Below are 23473 nucleotides of genomic sequence, written 5' to 3' on the forward strand. Positions count from 1 at the left end.
CCATTGCAGCCAAACAGCCCCACCCCACTGCCATATACTTTACAGCTACACTTGCCACACCCCACAAGACTTCAGTCCTGCCATTTTAGGTCCACTTCCCAATTTTTGAGCTAAAAGTTTTTGGGTTCAGCCTTTGTTACAAGCATATTCCTGTCTTCATCTGTCAATTATTGGAGACAATGGTTTAATAATCCAGACAAAGGCACTAGCGACTCTAACTTCCCATATCCTGGATCTAGCAGCAGTGTACAGTGGCACCTTGGTTTTTGAACGTAATCCGTTCCAGAAGACTGTTCGAGTTCTGAAACATTTGAAAACCGGAAAACTCAATATGGAAGCCGCGTGGCATGTTCGACTTCTGAGGCGTGTTCGAAAACTGAAGCATTTACTTCCAAGTTTACGGCATTCGGAAACCAAAATGTTTGTCAGCGGAGACGTTTGGAAACAGAGGTACCACTGTAACTGGATAGAATAATACTATTTCAAAACACTACTTTTAAAAGTATTTCACTTACCATACAGAAACAGAAAATATAGCATTAAATTAATTTTTTTAATTACCCAGATCTCCAGTATTTTGTATTTCATTTTTTGTGGGCCTCTATACCACTGGGTGCCACCCTCTAACTGCTGGACTCTGGTCTGTTTGTTTCCCAAGGATGGTTGTGGTGGTTGTTATTTATTTCTAGCCCACTCTTCATTGATTAACAACCTGTTACAACATCACTAGGCCCTATTATGAGTTTATACTTCTTTGTGTTTTAAAAGGTAGGGAAAGCTATACACATGTCGTCTTCATCTCCAAGTAATATGAGAATCTTTTAGGGGGGGAAACCTCAGCTGTGTCTCATAAAACAGCTCCATAATATCCACATAACCCTGTGAAGAATCATTAAATGTGATTGTTATAGAAGACTTTAGGCTACAAAATGTCTGTTATGTTCCCAAATTCTGGCTCTACCCCTTCCTTCAACCCTTTATAAATATCCTTTGCACTGAAGCTTTGCCTCTTGCCTTTAGAGAGACTTTAAAAATTAGGCATTAAATACTGGATCAATAAGAATAGTTCTAAGAAACTCAGTAGACTGCAAAGCTTTTATTTATCCTCATATCTGTCTTTTCCTATCGACTTAAAGTGAACTTCCAAGCAGATGAAGGTATTAGATTCCAACATCTTGCATCTGAAGGAGTACCTAAGGCAAAATTTTAGATTTCACAAATATGTTTCATCCTATAGTTACATTATTATTTATCTTGATGAATCCGAGATGAATGTTTGGTTTCATTCACTTCAGAAAGTTTGGGGGAGGCATTTTCATGCAGAAAGCTCCTCCATATGTTTTCCTTCATACATTTTAAATATTTGTTAAAACCGTTTGAAATAAGAATTGATTGGTCAAGGAAAACTGCAGCATGTTGCTCTTTTTTATTTCTTTTAAAATAATAATTTCAGTGAAAATTGCCTCTTGTAATTTGTGTTGCTGCAAATTATATTCTGGAACATTTTACATCTAACATTTTGCTTGGGGAGCCTATGTACTGGACTGATACAGGATCAACATATGGTATACATTATGGCTTTGCATGGCACTTTGATGATTACCACATTTTTAGTTTCAGCAATCTACTGAGGGCCACATGACTACTGATATGTTAATATTTGAAGTAGACAGTATATTGTAACATGTTCAATATGAGGTGGCCCATGAGGCTTGAAGACAAAGGTGTGCAAATAAAATTGCAATTTCATGTGTGCTTTGCAGTTGTGCCTAGGAGAAGAACAGGACTAATTAAAAAGATGGTATGTCCAGCTCATTGTGTTGAGGTGGTTGGGTGGGGTGCAATTCTTTTGTTATGTGGCTCGTATCACATAATAATAATGGTCAAAATTACCAAATAGCTATGTTAGGCAACCAATTAATAAAAGCTAAGAGCAGCAGCCTCCTAATCTATGCAACAGATGTCACAATATATTTCAAGCAAAGAACTGCATTGCAAGAGGTGTTAGGAGAACAGTTATTCCAGAAAACACAACAGTGGCCCTAGCTCAAATGGTGCCCTTGGAGGGGAGTATCTCTGGCACCATCTTCTACTTGCTCAACTTAGAAAACCTATATTATTTATTACCTGAATCTTATTTTTAGTGTATTTGTACCACTTTTCATGTTGTATGCATTTTTTATCTCTGCCCTATAAATTTCACATATGGATCTGATACATACAAGCAGTTTGTTGAATGGGCAGTGATGTTACAGATTTTCATTGTCATTATATTAATGCAAGACTGGCCTTGCAGCTTTGCTGGTCAGTGTTGACAGCATTACAAGTAAAGATGAATTGTTTTTCAGTCTTCACTTCATTTCTTCAGTGAATAGTTGACAGGCACCTCCAAAAGCCTGGCACCACAGATCACCTGCCTTAAATTCAGTCTGGGATACCCATGTACCTGAGCTCAGACAAATACTGCAGGAGGAAAAAAACTGTATTGAGTTACTTAGTCAATGTGCTCTGAGGAAAATTGTCTCATCTCCAATAATGGTAACTATTGAACATGAGTTCAAGCAAAAAGCAATCTACTGAATCATCTTAATGGATTGTAAAGGAGACCAAAGACCATTTGGCTATGTGCTCAACTTTGGCTGGATTATACCCGTAATGCATGCCTTTTGAAAGGCCACATCTTCCGTGCAGTGTGATGAATGTTGTTTGTTTTCTGGGTCTTTTAATCTGAGACTCTATTTGGCTATATGCCTTAGCGGTCCTATGTTGTATTTGTACTTCAAAATGATAATAAATACTCCATTATTTCCCTGTCCTGTGCTGTCTATCCAAGCCATCTCATTTATAGCATGAGATAACTTGACCTGTAACAAAGCCAATATAGCCAAAACCTACATGTTGGGGAAACCTAATTTCCCTTTCTATCACTAAAAATATATGCACAGCTTTTTTAGGAACATAGGAGGCTGTTTTCTATTGAGTCAGGTCATCCATCTAGCTCAGTATTGTCTACACTGACTGACAGCAGCTCAACAGGGTTTCAGACGGGGAAACTTCCAGCCCTACTTGGAGAATATGGGGATTTAATTTGGGACCTTCAGCATGCAAAGTAGATGTTCTTCTGTTGAGCTATGATCCTTCCCCTGCCCTCAGGGAATTCCCACACCAGTTTGAGAAACAAACTGTACTACTATTCTGTGTTGCTTCTGAGCTGACTGTTGCAGCTTGCCTGTGGGTAGAGGACCAATAGCACTGGAAATCGCGTTTGGACCACAGCAGAAGGATTTGTATACATTGGGGTGGATCCAGTTTAGGGCCTGTTTAGGGAAGTTTTTAACGTGTGATATTTTACTGTATTTTTTGTTTTTATGGAAGCCGCCCAGAGTGGCTGGGGAGGCCCAGCCAGATGGGCGGGGTATAAATAATAAATTATTATTATTATTATTATTATTATTATTATTATTATTATTATCCAGAGTTCTGTGAGTGGTGTGCTCTGAAGTCTAAGCTCCCCCAAGTCCCTCAAAAATTTGCTCTGCAGGGTTGAAAAATAATGGGGCAAAGCCGAGTAAGGTGGGGTAGTGGTGGTGAAAATCATGCCCCTGACTTCCGTTTGCAGAATCCTCTACTAGATTCATGCCCCTTCCACCATCAGAAGATGCCCTTAATACATAGAAGGCCCTTAATACATGCAATAGTACATTTGGATCAACACATTGCCTTGATGGTTCTTCAAAGCATGGAAATAGTTTATGAGATAACTGTGGATGTTCCTAGCATCATACTAATATGGCATATGAAACACGATATTTGACAAGATTAATGCATGAGTTAAGGAATACTTTGTAATTTGAGAATTTATGTAAATAAACTATTTGGAAAAAAACAGCATGGAAATTATTAGATATATGTCCTCCAGATGTTGATGGGTAAGAAAGTAATATTGTTGGAGGCGGAAAATGACTTAATGCAAAAATGCTTTCCTTTAAGTGTCTTTTATGGGGGTTGTAAATAAATAAAGCAAACAACTTCCATTTAAGAAGCAAATTGCAGTGCGTGGATGGGATATTACTTGTTGCAGACAGCCACACAGGCAAAATAGAGCTATTTTAAAAAGAGACAGGTGATTATTTTCAGGCCAAGCAACTTTACTAACAGGATAGTTCATCAGAAAAATATTATCTTGGTGAAAATAATGTTTTATGTCCTTTACCATGATCTGCGTGAGCCAGGCAGTCAGACAGAGAAATTTATTTAATTTGTATATTTCTGATCCAGTATCACCAAGAATAGTTATTCTAGGCAGCAAGTGTTCCAAACAGTTCCTAATTTCACATCGTCACATCTATTACATCCAGCTCAGAAATGTCTAAATGTATTTCATGAGTAGTGGCAGTGTTATGTGAAATGCAACATGACAGGAATATTTAAAATTGTTCAAAGCTACACAGTTGGAACCAGTTTGATTGGTGTTAGCCTTCCAGCTTCGGATTTGCATACTTGGAGAAACTCAGGAAACTCAGCTAAGGTTTTGGGCATTGCAGGTGGACTAATGCAGAACTCTAATTTTATTTCTTTGCACATTTTTAACAACAGCAATAACCCATGCAGGAAGACCAAGAACAATGGCAGCCATTGTTTGGCACTGACAGAGTATGGCTGCATCTTCCTTTTCTCTGGTGTTACACAGATAGTAGTAAATCTAAGATAATGCTCACTTGAGAGACAAGGAACAACCACAGGGGACTTTTAAATAAGAGAAATAGACTCTGAAAGGTGTCAGTGTAAGTGGTTTAAATACTGTGTGGGAAAATTAAAACAATACTCTAAGGTCTAAAATATACCTTGTCTTCCTAATTACAGCAAGAGAGAATAAAAATGAGTTTTAGTTTGAAGAAGAGGGATTTGGAGCAAGTCCATGATATAGGCAAGAAATTAAATAGAAGCATTTTTAAACTCTCTTCATAAATAAATCATATCCTATCTCCCCTAAATGAAGATGTTGCTTGGAAAGGATATATGAACATTAAGGGTCTTTTTATGCTTGATAATGGGCACAACTCTGTTTCTAATACATGTAAGTTGATGTAAAGTGCTCAGTATTTCGGAATCTCATAGTAATGTAAATTCAGATAATACAGAAGGATATAGAAGGTTTTGTGGATACCCATCCTATGATTTATGAAGTCAGCAAAAACTGTACCAGAATGAACACTTATCATCACATAATCATGATCTTGTGCGTTCTTAGTAGCAAAGCAAGATAGTGGTTAGGATTAGGGTTAGGAACAAAAGATAACACAACAACACTACCAGACAATGTGTCCTTGGCAATGGCAGGGATGCCACAATGACTTCACAGAACTCAGTTCATGTTGGAGGAACTGGACATAGAGGAAGGGGTTAATTTCCTTCATGAGTACAAACACCCCATTTATGCGATAAGCCAACAGGTGTAAGGTCAGTGAACCCAGTTACTATGGCAGCTGCCCAGTGCCATCTATATAAGTCAGGCATAGGCAAACTCGGCCCTCCAGATGTTTTGGGACTACAACTCCCATCATCCCCGATCACTGGTCTTGTTAGCTAGGGATGGTGGGAGTTGCAGTCCCAAAACATCTGGAGGGCCGAGTTTGCCTATGCCTGATATACGTGATTAAGGAATGTCAGCTCATTAGTCAGCCAGTGAGTCTTGAGAAGTGAGTCAGAATCTGTGTTACGTCTTGAATTGCTGGAGCAACAGAAATTCTTTGTACGAATATATCTCTATCTGTATATATGTCAACATCCAGTACTGTGTTACAGAAGCCTTATCTTCTGCAGTAGTACGGTAAATTATTTTGGACCTTAAGGTGCCTTTGGGTGCCGACTGGAACTGGGGACAACTTCTTCCATGTGGGTATGTCACTTCAGATTCCCAACAGTTCATGCCCTTCCCACAACAATGCATAATGCTAGGAAGAGACAAGGGGACAGAGAAATGTAAGGAAGTAGGATATGCAGTGTTCTGGTGCTGTTTATACTTGGATCGCATTAGATTGTTTTTTTTACTTAGACTACCTCTTTTGTAAGCACAACACTATTCCATCATCAGGGGCAGGTCAGGGCCTTGAATGCGGATAAGATTCTGATTAAAACATATTCCTCACCTGCCACACCCCAGCTCTGCCTGGATTTTTCCTATTACACTGGATTTTTCCTATTACACTGGCAGTTCTCCAGTGGTAGATAAGTAATTCCACTGCTGGTAGATTACCACAGACATAAATTAACTATGCTAGTGTCTAATTTTATTCTAAAGGGAAATTTAGCAATGGTTCTATGCTGATCATAAGGTATAACCTATAGACAGAATATAACCTATAGATAGAATTGTGCTCTTAGTATTCATATTTGCTCTCTAGGGAGCTATTCCCACTATCATCATTGAATATTCAAATCATTTGCACCAAAGTAGCTGTTAAGTAACCCCATTAACTTAATTGGTCATTAGCATAAAAGACTGAATTCCATATTATTGTCTGGATCTATCAATTAAACTCATATACCTGATCTAGGTTAAAAACAGAAATAACATTTTCTGTGGGGTGTTCCTATTAATACACATTTGCCTTATTCAGAGACATTTGCTTTCAAATGTATGTAAATTGCTACCACCTATGCTGCTGAGTTAGGGACTGGTGCAATGTTATATTGTTTTTTTTAAAGAATTCAGCATTCCACTGCCTTTTAGAATGAAAGTGGGTTGAAAGCAGTGGTGGCTGGCCACATTTTTGCTTGGTAGGGCTGCCATTTTTAATCTTACAGTTTTCACCAGAATGTATAGCACTTATTTAGAGTAGCATGCCATTCCATATGTGCAGAGTGCCATTATCTCCTCTTTTAAAAACAAATCAGTTAGTCTCTATGGACAGGGAAAGAGCCTCCTTGTAAGAGTGCCCAAGTATGATTTTCAGACAAGATGACTCCATAGCTCTTATTTAGAAATTAAGCCATACCCGAGGTACTACTTCCGGGTTAGCGGAGTCAGTAACCCAAAGTGTTTGTAACCCAAGGTGTTGGTAACCCAAGGTACCACTGTAATGTATTTGCTATTTTTATCTTAGGAAGGAAGAAACCTATTGCTTTATAAATGCATGGGGGTTACCCAGATACATACTTTGCAATTTTGTTGTGTTTCTAGATGAATATAGCCTGATGTGGTGCCGTACATAAATCATGTCAACGCTATAAAGATTAGAATCTTTGCAGCGTGTGGCAGCTGTCACATTCTAAGCAGTCATGTGACTAAAGGGTTATGATACCTACATTTTGATTACTCTATCTTCAGTTAAAAATGCAGCTTTGATATTGTAAGGGCCCATGTGCACTTACATGGCAATGAGCCCCATTGGATTTAGTAGGATTTACTTCCAAGTAAGCATGCATAGGATCGTGTAGAAATCCATGTAAACAGGTGTGAAAACTTTGCAGATCAGAGCAAGAAGGATGGATCTTCTAAAGCCAAACTCATATGGAGTAAAGGAAAATTCATAAACACTCTTTTTAAGTATATCTTCTATGCTTAGGGATATTTTTGTCAAGATAAACACTTGCATTCAAAATCAGTACAGTCTGAATACTCCTGTTGTTTATGTTTTCTTTATGCTAACGGGTTGCATTGCCATTGTCATCACTACAAAGGAAATCAAAATAATAGTTCTGATTTATTACCCCTGGATCTTTTTACCATGAGACAGATTCATTTTCTAAAAAAATTTAGTATCCATTTTGAATCTCTTTCACTAAGATCGCTCAAAGCTAACTTGTGCATTTGGATTATAGTGCCAGGTGTGTGTTGCACACCTACATTTTTCAGCTATTAATGAGATATTTTATCATAGCATTTCTATTTACATATACTTTTAGCCATTTTAAACCATTACAAAAGATTAAGCACTACACATTATTTGAAATAAATAAATAAACAATTGTAGACAATTCACACTTTAAATATTGGCCATTACATTATAGTTACATAGATTCTAGTTTAAATTCCATTTCCCTCCCCCCTTTCTGTGCATTTGCTTTTTTATTATTCATAGGTTAGTTGTGTCATTTTCTACTGTTACACTGACAGATTTCAGGCCATGGCTTAAAAAGGTGGATGAGTTTTTTGGTATGGCCTCTATGCATAGTTAGTATAATTGCCATGAATCTGGCCAGGTGTAGCTAAATGATTTTTTCAGGCAAAGAACTAATAGCAAAGCTTTTTACGCAGTAATTTCCTTGGTAAGGTTCAACAAAACGAAAACTCATCAGAAACCCTGCTGGGATTCCATCAGCAAGCATTTATTTGCAGTTGCTTCTACACCTGCTTACACAGTAATAATACACCAGTGAGTTAAGTCTCTATGCCAATGCAAATTAGCTTTATTTTGAACCAAACATTGGATTTTAGCACATATCATAAGCAGAAAAATGTGCTGCCACTAGATGGATATAGGCAGGGGGAGGGGGGGGAAATGTGCATATATATATATTGGCTATTGCTATTGCTGCTTTCTTTATGCAGACACGTCCCACAGGATTATCCAGTTGCTACTATTTATAGCATTTATATGGAACATATGCTTTGCTCCACTGGTATAACAAGGAATCTTTTCCATTTCAGTCTGAGCTTCACCATCTGCAATTTGGATTTGTTTTAAAAGATGATCCACATTTCAATCTATGAAGAAATTCCTTGCTTTTATACCATATGGGAATCTCCTTTCCCTGAGATCAATTCTTCTCCATATGCTTTCATTTTATGTATGTAAGGGAGCCCTCTATGCAGCTTTAAAAGTAATTCAGACTGGCTGCTCCATCAACCTTTAATGCAAATATGAAAGTTTAATTGATTTGTCATTTAGACCAAATTTAAATTATAGAAAGAATGGGGGGGGGGGAGAGAACGTCTAGCTACCCTGTTCCTTTTTGTGGATGTGAGCCTGTTTGTTTAAATCCTACTGTTCTTTATATTGTGATGCAATTCTTAAACCATTTCTAGGTATAGACTCCGTTTTAAAATTGCACGTTTACACCAAAGGACTCATTTAGGCACCAAAGTTCCCAGTGGGACTTTGGGCTCTTCTTACAGCATGCTAGGAAGGGTCAGATGGAGGAAATTGATGGGAGGCAAACTGACCATTCTACTCCATTCCCTACAGTTGCTCCTCCACTGTGCAACCTTTTGCCCATTATGGCTGTGCTCAGAGCAGACCTGCCTCTGCTCCCTGTTCTTCCAAATGGCACTTGGCTCTCAAACCTGAGCAATTTTTAATCCCCCCCAACTCTCTCCTGTTCACCCACAGTAGTAAAATAGACAATGTGGACCATTCTTCCTTCAGGATCTGTTGTTGTATTGCCCCACAAGACCAACATCTAGACTCAGGACATCGCCAACACTCCCTGCATTGGCATTGGTGACCACATGCTTGAGGTGGTAAGCTATTTTGTCTACCTGGGCTCCACCATAACCAGCAACTTTTCCATCAACGCTCAGCTGGACAAGTGTATTGGCAAGGCAGCTATGGCAATGGCTCGCCTCTCCAAAAGGGTATGGGAGAATGTGATACTAACAACCAATACCAAGATCAAGGTCTTCCAGGCTTGTGGGTTGAGCATGCTGCTTTATGGAAGTGAGTTGTGGGCAACTCACACCCACCAGGAGTGACACCTCAATGTATTTCATATGTTCTGCACCACAGGAAAATTTTGGGCATAGCAGGACAGCATCTCAAATAAAGATGTGCTCTCCCAAACCCACATTCGCAGCATGTTTGCACTTCTGCCTCAGTGATGTCTACCTTGGCTTGGTCATGCACACAGAACGGAAGGTGACAGATCCCCAAGGGCATGCTTTATGGGGAGCTGATTTCAGGCACTAGGTCTGTTGGCAGAACAGCTCTGCATTACTTTACCCCTGAAGGTGCACCCTTCCACTGTCTCCCAAGATAGACGGAGGCCAACAGATCCTGATCATTCTTGGAGGCCTAGAGAGACATTTTTAGTCCAATTCCAATTCCAATTAAACTTTTTATTGCACTAGCCATAGGCCATGGCATCGTTCAGAAGGAGAATAAAAAACAAACAAACAACAAACAAACAACAACAACAAAATGGGGGAGGGGACAATAACCATGAAATCATCGGGCACAGGCATACAGTAAAACCACGATCACGACTACTAAAATTATTTGTTGCATTAAATAGAATATAATAGCAAAAGATTTTCAGGTAAGATGTGCCAAATTAAATATCCGAATCCCCTTTGCAGTTGACGCTATTTTGTCTACTTCCTTCCTCCTGATCTTCTTAGCTGACATTTTTAGTCTTGCAGCAATCCTGTGAGGTAATTTATGCTATGGTCTAATTTGAATTGGTCTACTTTGATAACAATGAGTGGGATAAAGACTCCTACTCAGTAGTGGGGAAAGGAGAAAGGAAGATTCATAGAAATGCAGTGAACTAATAGATGAGCAACTCCCTTATCTTACATATGAGTAACTTTCAACCAGGTAAGACGGCTCTTCTATGTCCCTACATAATTGATGTGATGAACACTACTGAAAGTCAAAATATTTTGAAAACCACACCTGCAATGGTATTGTATTAAGCCTATTAAGCCTTAATGAAGTTAAAGTGTTACCCGTAAGGTAGATAAGAACTGTATTCTTAAAGCAATGTAGAAGAAGAGTAGATGGAAGAGATTCCCTGTTTTAGTGAGATGGTTGTAAAGATATTGCATAGGCTGAGTCTCACCTTCATTTAAGGAGTACTTTGTACATTTTTTTTAATATATCAGAACTGGGAAAATAATTATTTTCTCTCAGCTGAGGAAAATGGTTAGAAGTTTGTTGGACGTGTCTATATATTGATATGCTATTATTGTATGTGGGAATTTGGGATCAGGAATCCATAGTCATCAGCAAGATACTATATTCAATTGTGAATACCCTCAAGATTTGGCCTGTTATAGCATTGTCAATCAGGTCTGGAGGGTACTGCTTCTTAAAAATATAGTTACCATTTTTTTTAAAAAAAGTTGAAACTAGTGCTGAGCAAAAATCACCACTGGATGTCTGCTCAGTGGGCTGTATATAATAAGCAATTGAAATCCTCTTGGTTCCTAAGGGACAGGTGTCTGTATTAAACAAAGACAATACAGAATTGCTACAGTAAGCACCCTAGTGAGCAGTTTCATCAGAAAGGCCAAAGACTGGAAATTGAAAAATTCCTCTCACATATAAAAGCTGAAAAATGCCAGAAGCTATTACAAGAAGCTTGCGTCTCCAATGACTGCTCTTTACCAGCTATGTGAATAAATACAAGACACAGAATTTAATTCTCATTTCTCTAATACTCTAATATCTTAAGAGTAAAGGTTATAATGACTATCTAGAAAAAAGAACACTCGCTCTGCTGTACCATACAAGTGGAATTGTGGGTGGGGGAATGATATTTTCCCCAAGTTTCCCCAAGTATTTTCAGTGTTTTTATAGTGTTTTTTTTTAAACCAAGTTCTATGTTTATAACGTGGCTTTAGCTGCAGTAGGAAAAACTGAAAAACCCCATTTGTGAAACTGCAGCTTAAACAAGCCTCACAGGAACAGACAGTTAGTGATGTGTATCAAGCCCTGAGAAACACCTCCTTTTCTTTTTAAATTGAAATATAACTACAAAGGTTACACTAAATCCAAACCATGGCTTGTAGAATATGAATCTAGACAATAAAAAAATGAGAATAATCAGATATTTCTAGGTTATATAGAATATGGAATATTGCCAGCATATTTTCCCACTGACTAAATTTAGCAAATACATTTCAAAGAGAGACAACCCTAAGGTGATTTGCTTTTTTATAAAATACATAAATAGTTTTTGAAGATTAGGCATAGAACCAATATGTCCTAAATCTCTGTTTCCTTTTTTTTTTTTGTAATAACATTGTGGTCCTAAGGGATGACAAGAAAGAATAGTTTCATTTACTGGGTCTTGAATTTTAGTGATTTTTAGGTCTATAATTTTGTGGCAGAGAACCAGAATATTACTTTGTAATTTATGTCCAAGACCACAAGGAAAAAGTATTGTAGTGTGGCTGGAAGTACAGCTTGATGTTGTCCTATTGATCTATTCATTTATTTGTGTAGCACCATCAGGGAGTGTGCTCAGTGTTCGACAGAATACAAGAGAACAGTTCCATATCCTGAAGTACTTACAAGCTAAACAACACAAGGCAAACAGGAAGCGGAGGCAGGATACTAAATAAAAGAGCAAAGTGCAGGTTTTAATAGGACGTGCTTAGACTTAGTTATGCATTCAGTTTCTAATAGGGTGTGGGAGTTACGGGTTCTGCTTTATGGATAAGGTGGGTTTTCATGAGTGATTTGAAGTAAGTGATTTGCAGCAAAGGGAGAAAATGTGGCAGGATAGCTTTGGACAAGGAAGGATGGTAAAGCAAAGTTCACAGGCAGGGATGTATTAGGATAAAAGAATGGAGAGATAAGGCCTGGAGGTCTTTGAGATGAAGAGCATGTGTTGAATCCAGGAACAGACAGGAAGTCAGGATAGGGCTTTAAGGCAGGGGGTTATGTGAACAGAGGAACAAGATGAGCAAAAATGATGTTCGTAGCAGAGTGCTGGAAAGATGCGAGGGGACCAAAGTAAGATAACAGAAGACCAGAGAGTAGCGTACACAGAAGAGGTCAAGGGTGTTTGTCGAGGGGGAAGATGGGAAAGGGCTGTATTCCAATGTCTTGCAATGTTGTGAAGGGAGAAGGGACACAACTTGGCAAAGACTGAATATGGGAAACAAAGGAGCATGGCAAGTTAAAGCCAAGCTGCCTGTCTGTTCAAGAGGGGAGAAGGTAACATGGTCAAGCAATAAAGAATGAATGTGGCATGGTGTGACTCTTATAGAAGGCTACAATCCTGCTTTACAAAAGTCTCTTTCTCACACACACCCCACCCTCCATTCTAGCAAGCAAGAACCATGATCAGAATTCACGCAAATGTAAAAGTGCAGGAAGAAGGCAAAGAGCAGGACCAGTGATTGAGGGAGGCATATGAAGAGTCTGAAAGTCTCAACAGAGAGACTAGAGAGCCACATTTCCAACCCTGCCCTACAGCAAGGCTGCCACCCCCCCCTCCAAAATCTATCATGTATAATCTAAGTATTGTAGTACACTATTACCTTTGAATCAAGACAACTGATTGTCTAGAAGGTTCTTGACTTTTATGCTTTATGCTTTTCAAATGGTGATGTGCCATGATTGTCCTACACAGGCATACCTACATACCTGCATTTTGCTGCATAGTAACATTCCTTACACAGTGTAGTGTCAATGCCAGTTGTCTAATATTTGGAGCTGCAATATGCTTAACTTGCAAAGGTTTTCACCTCTTTTAGATAATATAATATGAAAACGTACAACACACAAGAGATGCTTCCATCTCTTCCTATTTGGATTAAACATTCAAAATAAAAAACCTCAACATAACCTTCGAAAAAACTTTCTAATTTTTTGTTTAATCACTGAGATAGGTTTATTGGTCCCAAATGATTTCACTCATATGTTTAAATAATTTGGTTAACCTTTTGGTTGTATAATTTATTTGATTTATTTGTACAAATGAAGACAAGAGCTTACATCCACTTCCTATATACTGCTGGACAGTTCTTCTTTGTCCCAGAAAGCCAAGAAGAGAAAGCATTGTAAGTTCAAGGGTTTTTTTTGAGTTCTCCAATAACTACTATGAATTCAACACTATATAATGTTGTTTGCATATAAACATTAATACATAGGCTATAAGCCATTGTAACCCAAATATTTTGCCACGTCTTAAATAAAAAACCAATCAATGTGTAGAAAGTTAAATAGCAGGTATTAGTAAACTACTATTAAGTGAGTTATTATAAGTTGTGTATTTTAAAGTCTGTGTTGTCTGTGGATCTTATGTATTCTTTTTATCTCATCTGACCTCATTGTAAACAGCCTGTGGCTTGTACAAAGGGTGGTATATACAGTAAATCATTTAAAGAAATAAATGAATTTTTTTGGTAAACTACTCATTATCTGATTAGTTAACGTTCATGAATCTTACTACATCTGATTAGATAACATTATCATGAATCTCACTATCTAATGTAATGTAATGAATCTTCTTACATTCTATTGTTTCAGTGAGCAGGAGTCAGCAAAACAGAACCCACAGATGGCACCTGAGGAACTTGTCCCCTCCCCACCTTCCCACAGGAAAAACATCTGTGATAAGGTAAGAAAATACACTGATGCTGTGAGACCTCAGTAGAAAACAGAATTTATGGGAAGCTAGGATGAGAGCCCTTGAAGTTCACAATACTGCTTAGTAATGGTAGGAAGTATGAATATTTCCTCCCATCCAAGATCTAAGCACATAGGAACTAGGGCTCTGTGAAGGTTTTTAAGAACCATTTTTATTGCTTTTGAACTCCCTGTTGGCTTTCATGAGAATAAAGCCCTTCTCTAATCCTGCCCAGCGGTTTAGCCTACCGGAAGAGCTTATTTCTCAACAGCTGCCACCATTGGGTCTGTGTTTTTTTAACATGGTAAGTGGTATATAAATACTTCAAAATAGATAAATAAATGTATGTTGAGGGGAATACCCTTGCTTAACTGGGTCTTCTCTGTGTATCTGAAGAAGTGTGCATGCACACGAAAGCTCATACCAAGAACTGACTTGGTTGGTCTTTAAGGTGCTACTGGAAGGAATTTGTTTTGTTTTGACTATGGCAGACCAACACGGCTACCTATCTGTAACTGGGTCTTCTCTGGACCCTTTTAAAGAAACTGAGTTACAAAACAAACTGAGAAGCCTTTCTTTGTGATAACATGAATGCCTAAAAAAAACATGAAATGAAAGAAGTGCATTAGGAGAAAATAAGCAATTAGGAATAACATGAAAATAGAACCATGAAAATACCCTGTATGCTGCTCAGTGAATATGAGGTGCTGAAAACGGTTCCCCAGATGTACATTTTTCAAGAGTCTTTATTGTCTAATTTCAATGTTTCAAAATGAATCTGCTGCATTTTCCTGCACTCCGAGCAGCGTAGGGAAAGCCACATGTTTTCACCTAGACATCCGAAGCACATCCTGTAAGACTGGACTCCCACTCTTATTTGTGCAAGGTGTCCATTTCACTGGTAATGTGGGCCTACTGCCACTAAGACTTCAGAGAAGCCACTAAAGGAAGGGCTTGTGAGCAACCACTAAGGGAAGGACGTCTTCAGCTAAACAAAGATTTAGCGTAAGCAAAGGAAAACATGAGGCAGGGAGGTAGAGAGGACACAGATATTTCTCTCTATGCATGGCAGGAAATTGAACACAGAAGTCTTTTGGCTGGTATTGTCTGAATGGCGAACTCTGATTAAGCTTGAGTTGGAAGACTTTTAAAAATCGGAGGTGGCCAGTGGCAAAGCAGAGGATTCTGCTTTACCAGCCTGGACAATGAGAGAGCAGTTAGTTAGTAAGAAGGCTATGGCTCCCAGAGAGCACCGAGATCTGGATTCATAGGCCTGGTGGATCAAATATGGTGGATCTAATATGCTCCTGATGATTATAGCGTCATGCAGGGGGTTAAGTTTAGACGCCTCTAAGTTTTCCAATTCATAACTGTTTTTATACTTGTGTATAACAAAAACTTGAGTACCCCTGTTTCAGAACAATACCAAGCCCAAACCCAGAGGCAGGAGCAGCTGGCATGGTGAGTTGCCCTTCTAACAGTGGCTTTCAGTCCCAATCTCATCACTGCCTTGCACCACCCTGCATGGTCCTTGTAAGCTGAGTGTCACCATTACTGGGAGAGTGATTCAGATTCATTGCATCAGCTGCTTCTGATGCAGAGAGTGGCAGCAGGAAAGGTGGACTAAAATAGCTAATTATTCTCATCATGTAGATACAGCTTCAGTGGAAAGCTAGTTGCTCATATCAGAGCAGAAGAGTGTAGCTTAGAAGTGATAAGCCATGTACTGTTGTCTGTAGTATTTGCACAGCTATTGATATACTGTATCTCACATGCACGCACAAGGGAATGTAATGTTTAAGGCAAGAAATGCGCTGGCTTCTTCTGGAGTACAGCCCCCGCCGCCACCCCGGTCTGTACAGATCCAAAGTCCTAAACTGCGCAGCTTACAATTAAATATTTTAAAGCAGCCTGAAACTTGGCCACCTGATTTCTATGTGGTTTTTTAGCACTGAGTTCTCTAAGAAAAATGAAAACTACTTTATAAATTGTCAGTGTTAACAGATTGACCAAAATGCTTCCTGTTATGTTAAGTGTCCTTGAGACTGAAATAATTACAGTTATCTCTTTGAAGCACCTGTCAAGCGCTTTGACATCTATTTATTCCTTCCATATTCTAGGAATATCTCAGATAGTCATATTCAACCTGTTCTTCCCAGCGCAGTCGGCAACAGTTTTTACTGATGCCGTTCCAATCAAAGGCCATCAGTTTTATAGCCTTAAGGCACTTATCCAGGTGTCAAACAAAATTTGATTTTTACCTCTTTGCATTCTTCTGAAGTGTAGATGACTCATGCTCAGTAGCATTATTCCAGACATAAGCAAACCCCATGCCTTCCAATTATAATAAATTATTCTCACTAAAGCAATTGTTGCAATTTCTAAACATACTGTCAGTGAAGTAAGCCAGTAAAGTATCACTTCAGTTTTAAACCTCATATTCAGTTTGGATTAGGGGTCCCAGCTTCTAATGTGGCTACATATGTGGCTATGTAGCAAAAAAGGGGCTTTGTAAAAATCAAACTCCTGTTATATGTTTTATTTAGAATTAAAAAAAAAAGGACGAACTTTCAACAAATGGACGTACTTGTTATCAAGTGGCAAAAACAATACAAAAGCAACCTGACAAACCATATTAAAAAACAATTGCTCCCCCTCTCCCAAATAACAGTGCCAAAGGATAAGTGAAGGCAAATGGAACTTTTAAAAAAATAATAATATCTAAGCTGTTATAATTGAGCAGTCTTCACTGGAAAAGAGGACAGCTTTGAAGAAAAATAGACCATAAAATAAAACATGAGATGCACATTGCAAGGTGTGTTTTTTGTTTTTTTAAAGTTTTTGAATGTTCTGTTTGATCTAAGGTGATTAATATTATACGAAGTGAGGGGAAGAAAATGAACAGAACTCTTTTATTACATGCTTCCCCCCAGCTGTGTATGAATCACTAGGATTCCTTATTAAGCCTCCCAAATAACTGATAAGAAGTCTAGCACTGGGGGCATGATGTCTTCACCCAGACTTCTGACTTTCCTACTGAGGAGGACAGAGGCAGAAGTGTGTAGAGGTAACAGGATGTCCCAGGAGGAGTGCTGTCTTCTTGGTGCAAAGATTCACAATGTGACTGAGAAGCTGTCAAGGGTGGCAACACGAGAACGGGGCCTTTTCTGCAGTTGCTCCCATCTTGTGGAATGCCTTCTCCAGGGAGGTTGGTCTGGTGCCAGCACAATAAATCTTTAGGCGCCAGGCAAAAACATTCATCTTCTCCCAGGCCTTTTGGCTGATTAAACAATCCATGGCCTTTAAACTGTGCCTGGGGGGCAGGATATTGTTTTTGTTTGTTATTATGAGACGTACTTTTTGTGTTTTTTTATATTGTGATCATCCCTGTGATCTTTGGGTGAAGGGCAGTATTGAAATTTAATTAATAAATAATAATAATAATAATAATCTAAACAGACAAAATAAAGCCAGTAGCACTATCCCTACAGTTTTAGGACATGGGTAACAATTAACACTATTTTGGCTACATTTAGAAAATAATGGGTAAATGGGTTTGATCTAAACTTGGTCATGCTTAGAGTACACTCACTGAAATAAATGGAACTTAAATTAATCATGACCTACAAGTCCCATTGATTTAATTTTAGTGGCTCTACTGAAATTATGGTTAAGTTGGAACCCAACCATATATATATATATATATGCATGCATATTCCTATTTTTTTCTTTTTCTTTACATTTACATTTCGGTAACCTTATCAAACTACTACCTCGCCCAAATATGGATATGGATATTTTATGTGAAATGTAACCTAAGCCAAGCATACATTGTTGTCAGTGGAAATGAAGCCAGAGGAAATATATACTGTCAGAGAAATCTTTATTGTGGGCTCAGTGTTATGGCTTTTCCACTGATGAATGATAGCAAGATCCTAGCTATGAATGCTGATGATATCCAAAAGCAACACATCATATACAGTGTATATAGTTGTAGGGAACAAAATAATTTGTCATAAAGCAGCCCATTGCTCTGAGTTATTTACCGATACTTTCCAATCCCTTTGTGAACGATTAATGCACTATTACATTAATAGTGGTTGGCATTTTCCATTTTCCTTTTTGGGAAATATGTATATTAAATGAATCTTTACTGTAAGTGCTTAATCTGGCTTAAAACCACACAGAGAGGACAGTTGCCATAAGGCTCTGAGGACAACTGGGACGCTGGAGGAACTGAGTGGGCTTTGTCCAACTCATTAAAAAGTGTTTTCTTTTGAAAGCAAAAGAAAGGAGTGATATTGTCTCTATAAATGTTTTTAAAAGGTGAACTTGTTGGCTCAGCTCTTTTTTTTATTACTGACGCTGCAGTGTAAAAAGATGATGCTGTCCAGCTGGGTCTCCCACCTGTTCTTATCCTTGCACAAAAGGATTGTGAAGCAGCTGTAAAGCTAAAAATGAAGACAACATCTGTTGGATAACTGGTGTTTTCCAATATAAAACTCTATTGTTACAAACAACAATTATGTTCATTGTATCACTGAACTGAAGACCCCTATTTCAGAACTCTTTAGATTTGCACTTGCATAAACAGATCAGGCCTTTAGTACACAAACCACCTTTCACCATCTCACTTGAAAGGCTTTTTGAGTGGGTTGCAGAAAATACAAAGATGTGCAGTTTTACAGCCTTGTATAGAGTATTTTATTAGAACTCCAATATAATGTCCTTGGATTGCTGACATAATGCTATGGTTTGTATTTTTTTATTATTGATATAGCACTCAGTACATACATTTTATCTGAACATCTTTCAAAGGATGAAGGCAACCATCTGTGGCTGCATTCTGTTGAAGTGTGTGGTAAAACATCTTATGGTTCTAACTGTTATGCACTATGAACTATTGGTATTTTATTCCCTTGCCCTTTCCAATGGCTGTAGTAGTGTATTCCTATGATGGTATCACATCGCATTCTGGAATACAGGTTTTCATCCCCAAAAGGGATGTGGGTGGCACTGTGGTCTAAACCACTGAGCCTCTTGGGCTTGCCAATCAGAAGATTGGTGGTTCAAATCCGTGCGACGGGGTGAGCTCCCATTGCTCTGTCCCAGCTTCTGCCAACCTAGCAGTTTGAAAGCATGCCAGTGCAAGTAGATAAATAGGTACCACTCTTGTGGGAAGGTAAACAATGTTTCTGTACGCTCTGGCACTCATCATGGTGTCCCATTGTGCCAAAAGCGGTTTAGTCATGCAGGCCACGTGACCCGGAAAGCTGTCTGTGGACAAACGCTGGCTCCCTCAGCCTGAATAACGAGATGAGCGTCTCATCTCATTGTCTCCTTTGACTGGACTTAACTGTCCCCGAGTTCTTTACCTTTACCTTTTACCTTTCATCCTCAAGCCAGTCTGAGGGCCTTGACTTCAGTAAACTTTTAAGCACAGGGGCAATTCACACTTTGGTGCAGTGGCATGATAACTGCATCCTAATGACCTCTTTGCTTGTCACTTTGGTAATAATACCAAGCCTGCTCCATGTCACTGTCAGTAACCTTCAACTATCCCTCATCATTGGCCACATTGACTGGCGCTGATGGGAGCTGTAGTCTGACAACATCTAGAGAGTACCACATTGGCTATCCTGGGGGCTTAATTTGTATATACAGGATCCTGCCAAGAATCTAAACATAGGCAGCCACAAGTTTTCCCATATTCCATGGGAAGAGAGGGATGGGGAGGATGAACTGCACTTAAGGAAAAACAACACAATTAAATCACTGTGCTTGAATTCAGCATAGAGCTATGAGCATGCCACTAAAACTATTGTTTTCTTTCCTTATTTCCCCCCCTAAAGCTGAGGAACTTTTTTACATTTTTACATTTGTAAGGTGCAATGTACAATATATAATTAAATAAGTTTAGATTGTATTTCTGAAACAACAACGGGACATAAAGGAGGATAAAACATGCACCCAAGAAAACAAAAGCTATGTGTTACATCAGGATGTGATGGCTGTTGAGGAAGCTTTAAGCACTCAAATTTATTATGGCTTGCAAAGCCTGTCAACTTGCTGCGGAAAGGAAAACAAAGGAGGAGGCATTATTAAGATCAGTATCTAATTTATTATTCTTGACCTCATCAGTTAACTCTGTTGAGCAATTTTTAGTATTCTTTAATTATATCATAAATGTAAGTATCAATATTCCCAGGACATTTCAACTTTTACCCTTTCCCTACATGTATAATTCTTTCTATAAAGGAAGAATTGTTTCCTTCATTGTCCACAAATCTTGCAAATAAAACAGTAGCAGAAGGCTATAAATCCAATAGTTCTATAAATCATGTCAGCTGAGACACATGAAATATTTTCTAATGCACTTCAGAATGTGATTATCTTGAAAGACACCCTCCTTCTTGTAATTCAGTATTTCAAGATGAATGAAAAAAATTAAAGCTAGGACTTTTAAAAGCTTGTTTTATTATTTTCCAGCTGCATATGCACAAAGAACAAAGTTGAGCTCAGTTAAGCTAAATCACAGGCTCCAGCAGTGCAATCCTATGCACATTTCCTCAGAAGTAATTGCCACTGTGTCCAGTGAAATACCCTCCCTACTCAGTGTCTATGGGATTGTATCCCAAGTGTAAAATACTAGCCATATTGAATTCAGTGGCGTTTTTTATTTGACCTAGGATTTACTACACACATGAAGCTGCAAAAGACACTGAAGCTTAAAGAAATCTGGTTGTCCTATGCACAGGGCCGGCTCAAGACATTTTGCTGCCTGAGGCAAAAGACAAGATGGTGTTCTTCTTCATTCCATTCATATACATTAAGTAGACAAAACTAGAAGCTGAACCTGGACATAACATTATGATGGCTGACTGGGAACAGTTATGGACCACAGGTATGAAATTTACGGCATGTAATGCCCTAAGAGAGAATTTAATGAAAATGATTTATAGGTGGTACATGACACCAGTCAAGCTTGCAAAAATTTACCATTTGCCCGAAAATAAATGTTGGAAATGTAATGAGATTGAAGGTACATTCTTTCACCTTTGGTGGACATGCCCAAGGATTAAGACATTCTGGGAGATGATTTATAATGAAATGAAAAAGGTATTCAAATATACCTTCCTGAAGAAACCAGAGGCCTTTCTCCTGGGCATGGTCGGCCAATTGGTGCCAAAGAAGGACAGAACTTTCTTTATGTATGCAACAACAGCAGCAAGAATACTCATTGCGAAGTATTGGAAGACACAAGATTTACCCACCCGGGAAGAATGGCAGATGAAGTTGATGGACTATATGGAACTGGCGGAAATGACTGTCAGAATCCGAGACCAGGGAGAAGAGTCGGTGGAAGAAGACTGGAAAAAGTTTAAAGATTATTTACAGAAATATTGTAAAATTAATGAATGTTAGACAAACGATGGAATGAAGTTATATGGCTTTAGCAGAAATGTTATAAGGAATTAGGTACAGACAGATTGTAAATGTATTAAAGGGAAAAAACAAGGTTAGAATATGTTAAGTTAAATTACAGGACAGAAAACAGAGGAAGATGGAAAGGAATTGCTGAAACAGTTAATTGAAGTGGAATACAAAAAGGGAGGTGTGAGGAGGTCGCTGAAACAAGTGAACGAAAGTTATGATACCCCAATTATTGGATGTGTTTTTAATTGTTTTTGTTTTGTTTGGTTGATTCAATGTTTTAGGGTTTGGGTTGTGTGGTGTTTTTGTTTTTGTATTGTATTGTATTGTCTTGCTTAACTCTTTTTCTTTTGTAATCTTTAAACTGCTAATAAATATTATTAAAAAACAACAACTAGAAGCTGAACCTTACATGAATACTGCTGGTGCCCGTTGTTGCAACAGAGAATAGCAGGCTAATTTAGGGGGCACCACTCCTCACCTTCCAGCAATTGCTTCCTGAGGCACCTGCCTTACTCTGCCTATGCATTTGGAAAGCATTTTTAAAGAATAATTCAAGGCAGCACACATGGAAGTGGCACCAAGCTAGAAGGGTCCTTAACACTTTTCTCTTCGAAGCTAGTATAATAGACTACGGCAATTAGACTTAGATGAAAAGTTAATATAGGAGTGCAGGAAAGCTAGAGGTGATCCCACATTCAGATGCATTTGTTAATGTCTGACCCATTGATTTGCTTCTGTGGGTGGGCAGTATCATAGACCACTAGCATTGACCTCTTCTTTCTGGAGGGACATTTTTCCTTTTGCTTCTTGAATGACATGTTTTTTGCTGTGTGTGTGTGGTGGATAAAATATATTTTCTTTTCCCACACTTTGAAAGGGATATGCCTATTGTTAATGCTATCTGTAATATATTGTAAAAAATCTCAACAATAATATTTAAATAATAATAATTCATTGGTAAAGGTAAAGGGAGCCCTGACCATTAAGTCCAGTCATGGACGACTCTGCGGTTGTGGCGCTCATCGCGCTTTACTGGCTGAGGGAGCTGACATTTGTCCGCAGACAGCTTCCGGATCATGTGGCCAGCATGAATAAGCCGCTTCTGGTGAACCAGAGCAGCACACGGAAACGCTGTTTACCTTCCCGCCAGAGCAGTACCTATTTATCTACTTGCACTTTGACATGCTTTCGAACTGCTAGGTTGGCAGGAGCAGGGACTGAGCAACGGGAGCTCACCCCGTTGCGGGGGTTCGAACCGCTGACCTTCTGATTGGCAAGCCCTAGGCTCAGTGGTTTAGACCACAGTGCGGTACTCTTCTTTAAATGAAAGGCTATCATAATTGTTCAGCTGGTTATCATGATCAGGGTCAGAACCATAGTACTATCAAAACCATATGCTTATAGCAGCCTAATCAAGTGCTTAAGCTTAGAAAAGAAGTTGATAAGATCTAGTGGTAGATTCTGAAAGCTGACACAAGGAAACATCTTATCCACTATTTCCACTGTTATGATCTGATGCAGTTCTGGAGCAGCAATATTCACAGTGCAAACATTCCAGTTTCTGATGAGCATATATGCTTAACATGAGTCTTATGGAGCTGGAGAGAATGGAAAAGCATCTGATTGCTCCTTTTACTTAATTCTAAGATTGTCTCCCTAGCAAAAAGACAGTTTTGCACTTGACAAATAATATTTAGTGGCGTTTGGGTTAACAGAGCCTAGGAATTGC

The 23473-nt window shown here is 38.6% G+C and overlaps 1 protein-coding gene and 1 long non-coding RNA gene across 2 annotated transcripts in view; one reads left to right on the forward strand and one right to left on the reverse strand.

Moving 5' to 3' along the window:
* LOC309340033 (uncharacterized protein) overlaps nucleotides 1–23473 on the forward strand; it is a 194880-nt gene that overhangs the window by 57872 nt on the left and 113535 nt on the right. Inside the window, exon 4 of the mRNA XM_081858558.1 lies at nucleotides 14215–14298. Coding sequence (XP_081714684.1) covers nucleotides 14215–14298 — 84 coding nt within the window. The remainder of the gene's footprint in view (nucleotides 1–14214; nucleotides 14299–23473) is intronic.
* Nucleotides 1–23473, reverse strand: part of LOC309340062 — a 43790-nt gene that overhangs the window by 4587 nt on the left and 15730 nt on the right. The gene's annotated exons all lie outside the window — the stretch shown is intronic.

The sequence above is a fragment of the Podarcis erhardii genome (assembly GCF_964252035.2).
Source record: "Podarcis erhardii genome assembly, chromosome: 4".
Taxonomy (NCBI): Eukaryota; Metazoa; Chordata; class Lepidosauria; order Squamata; family Lacertidae; genus Podarcis; species Podarcis erhardii.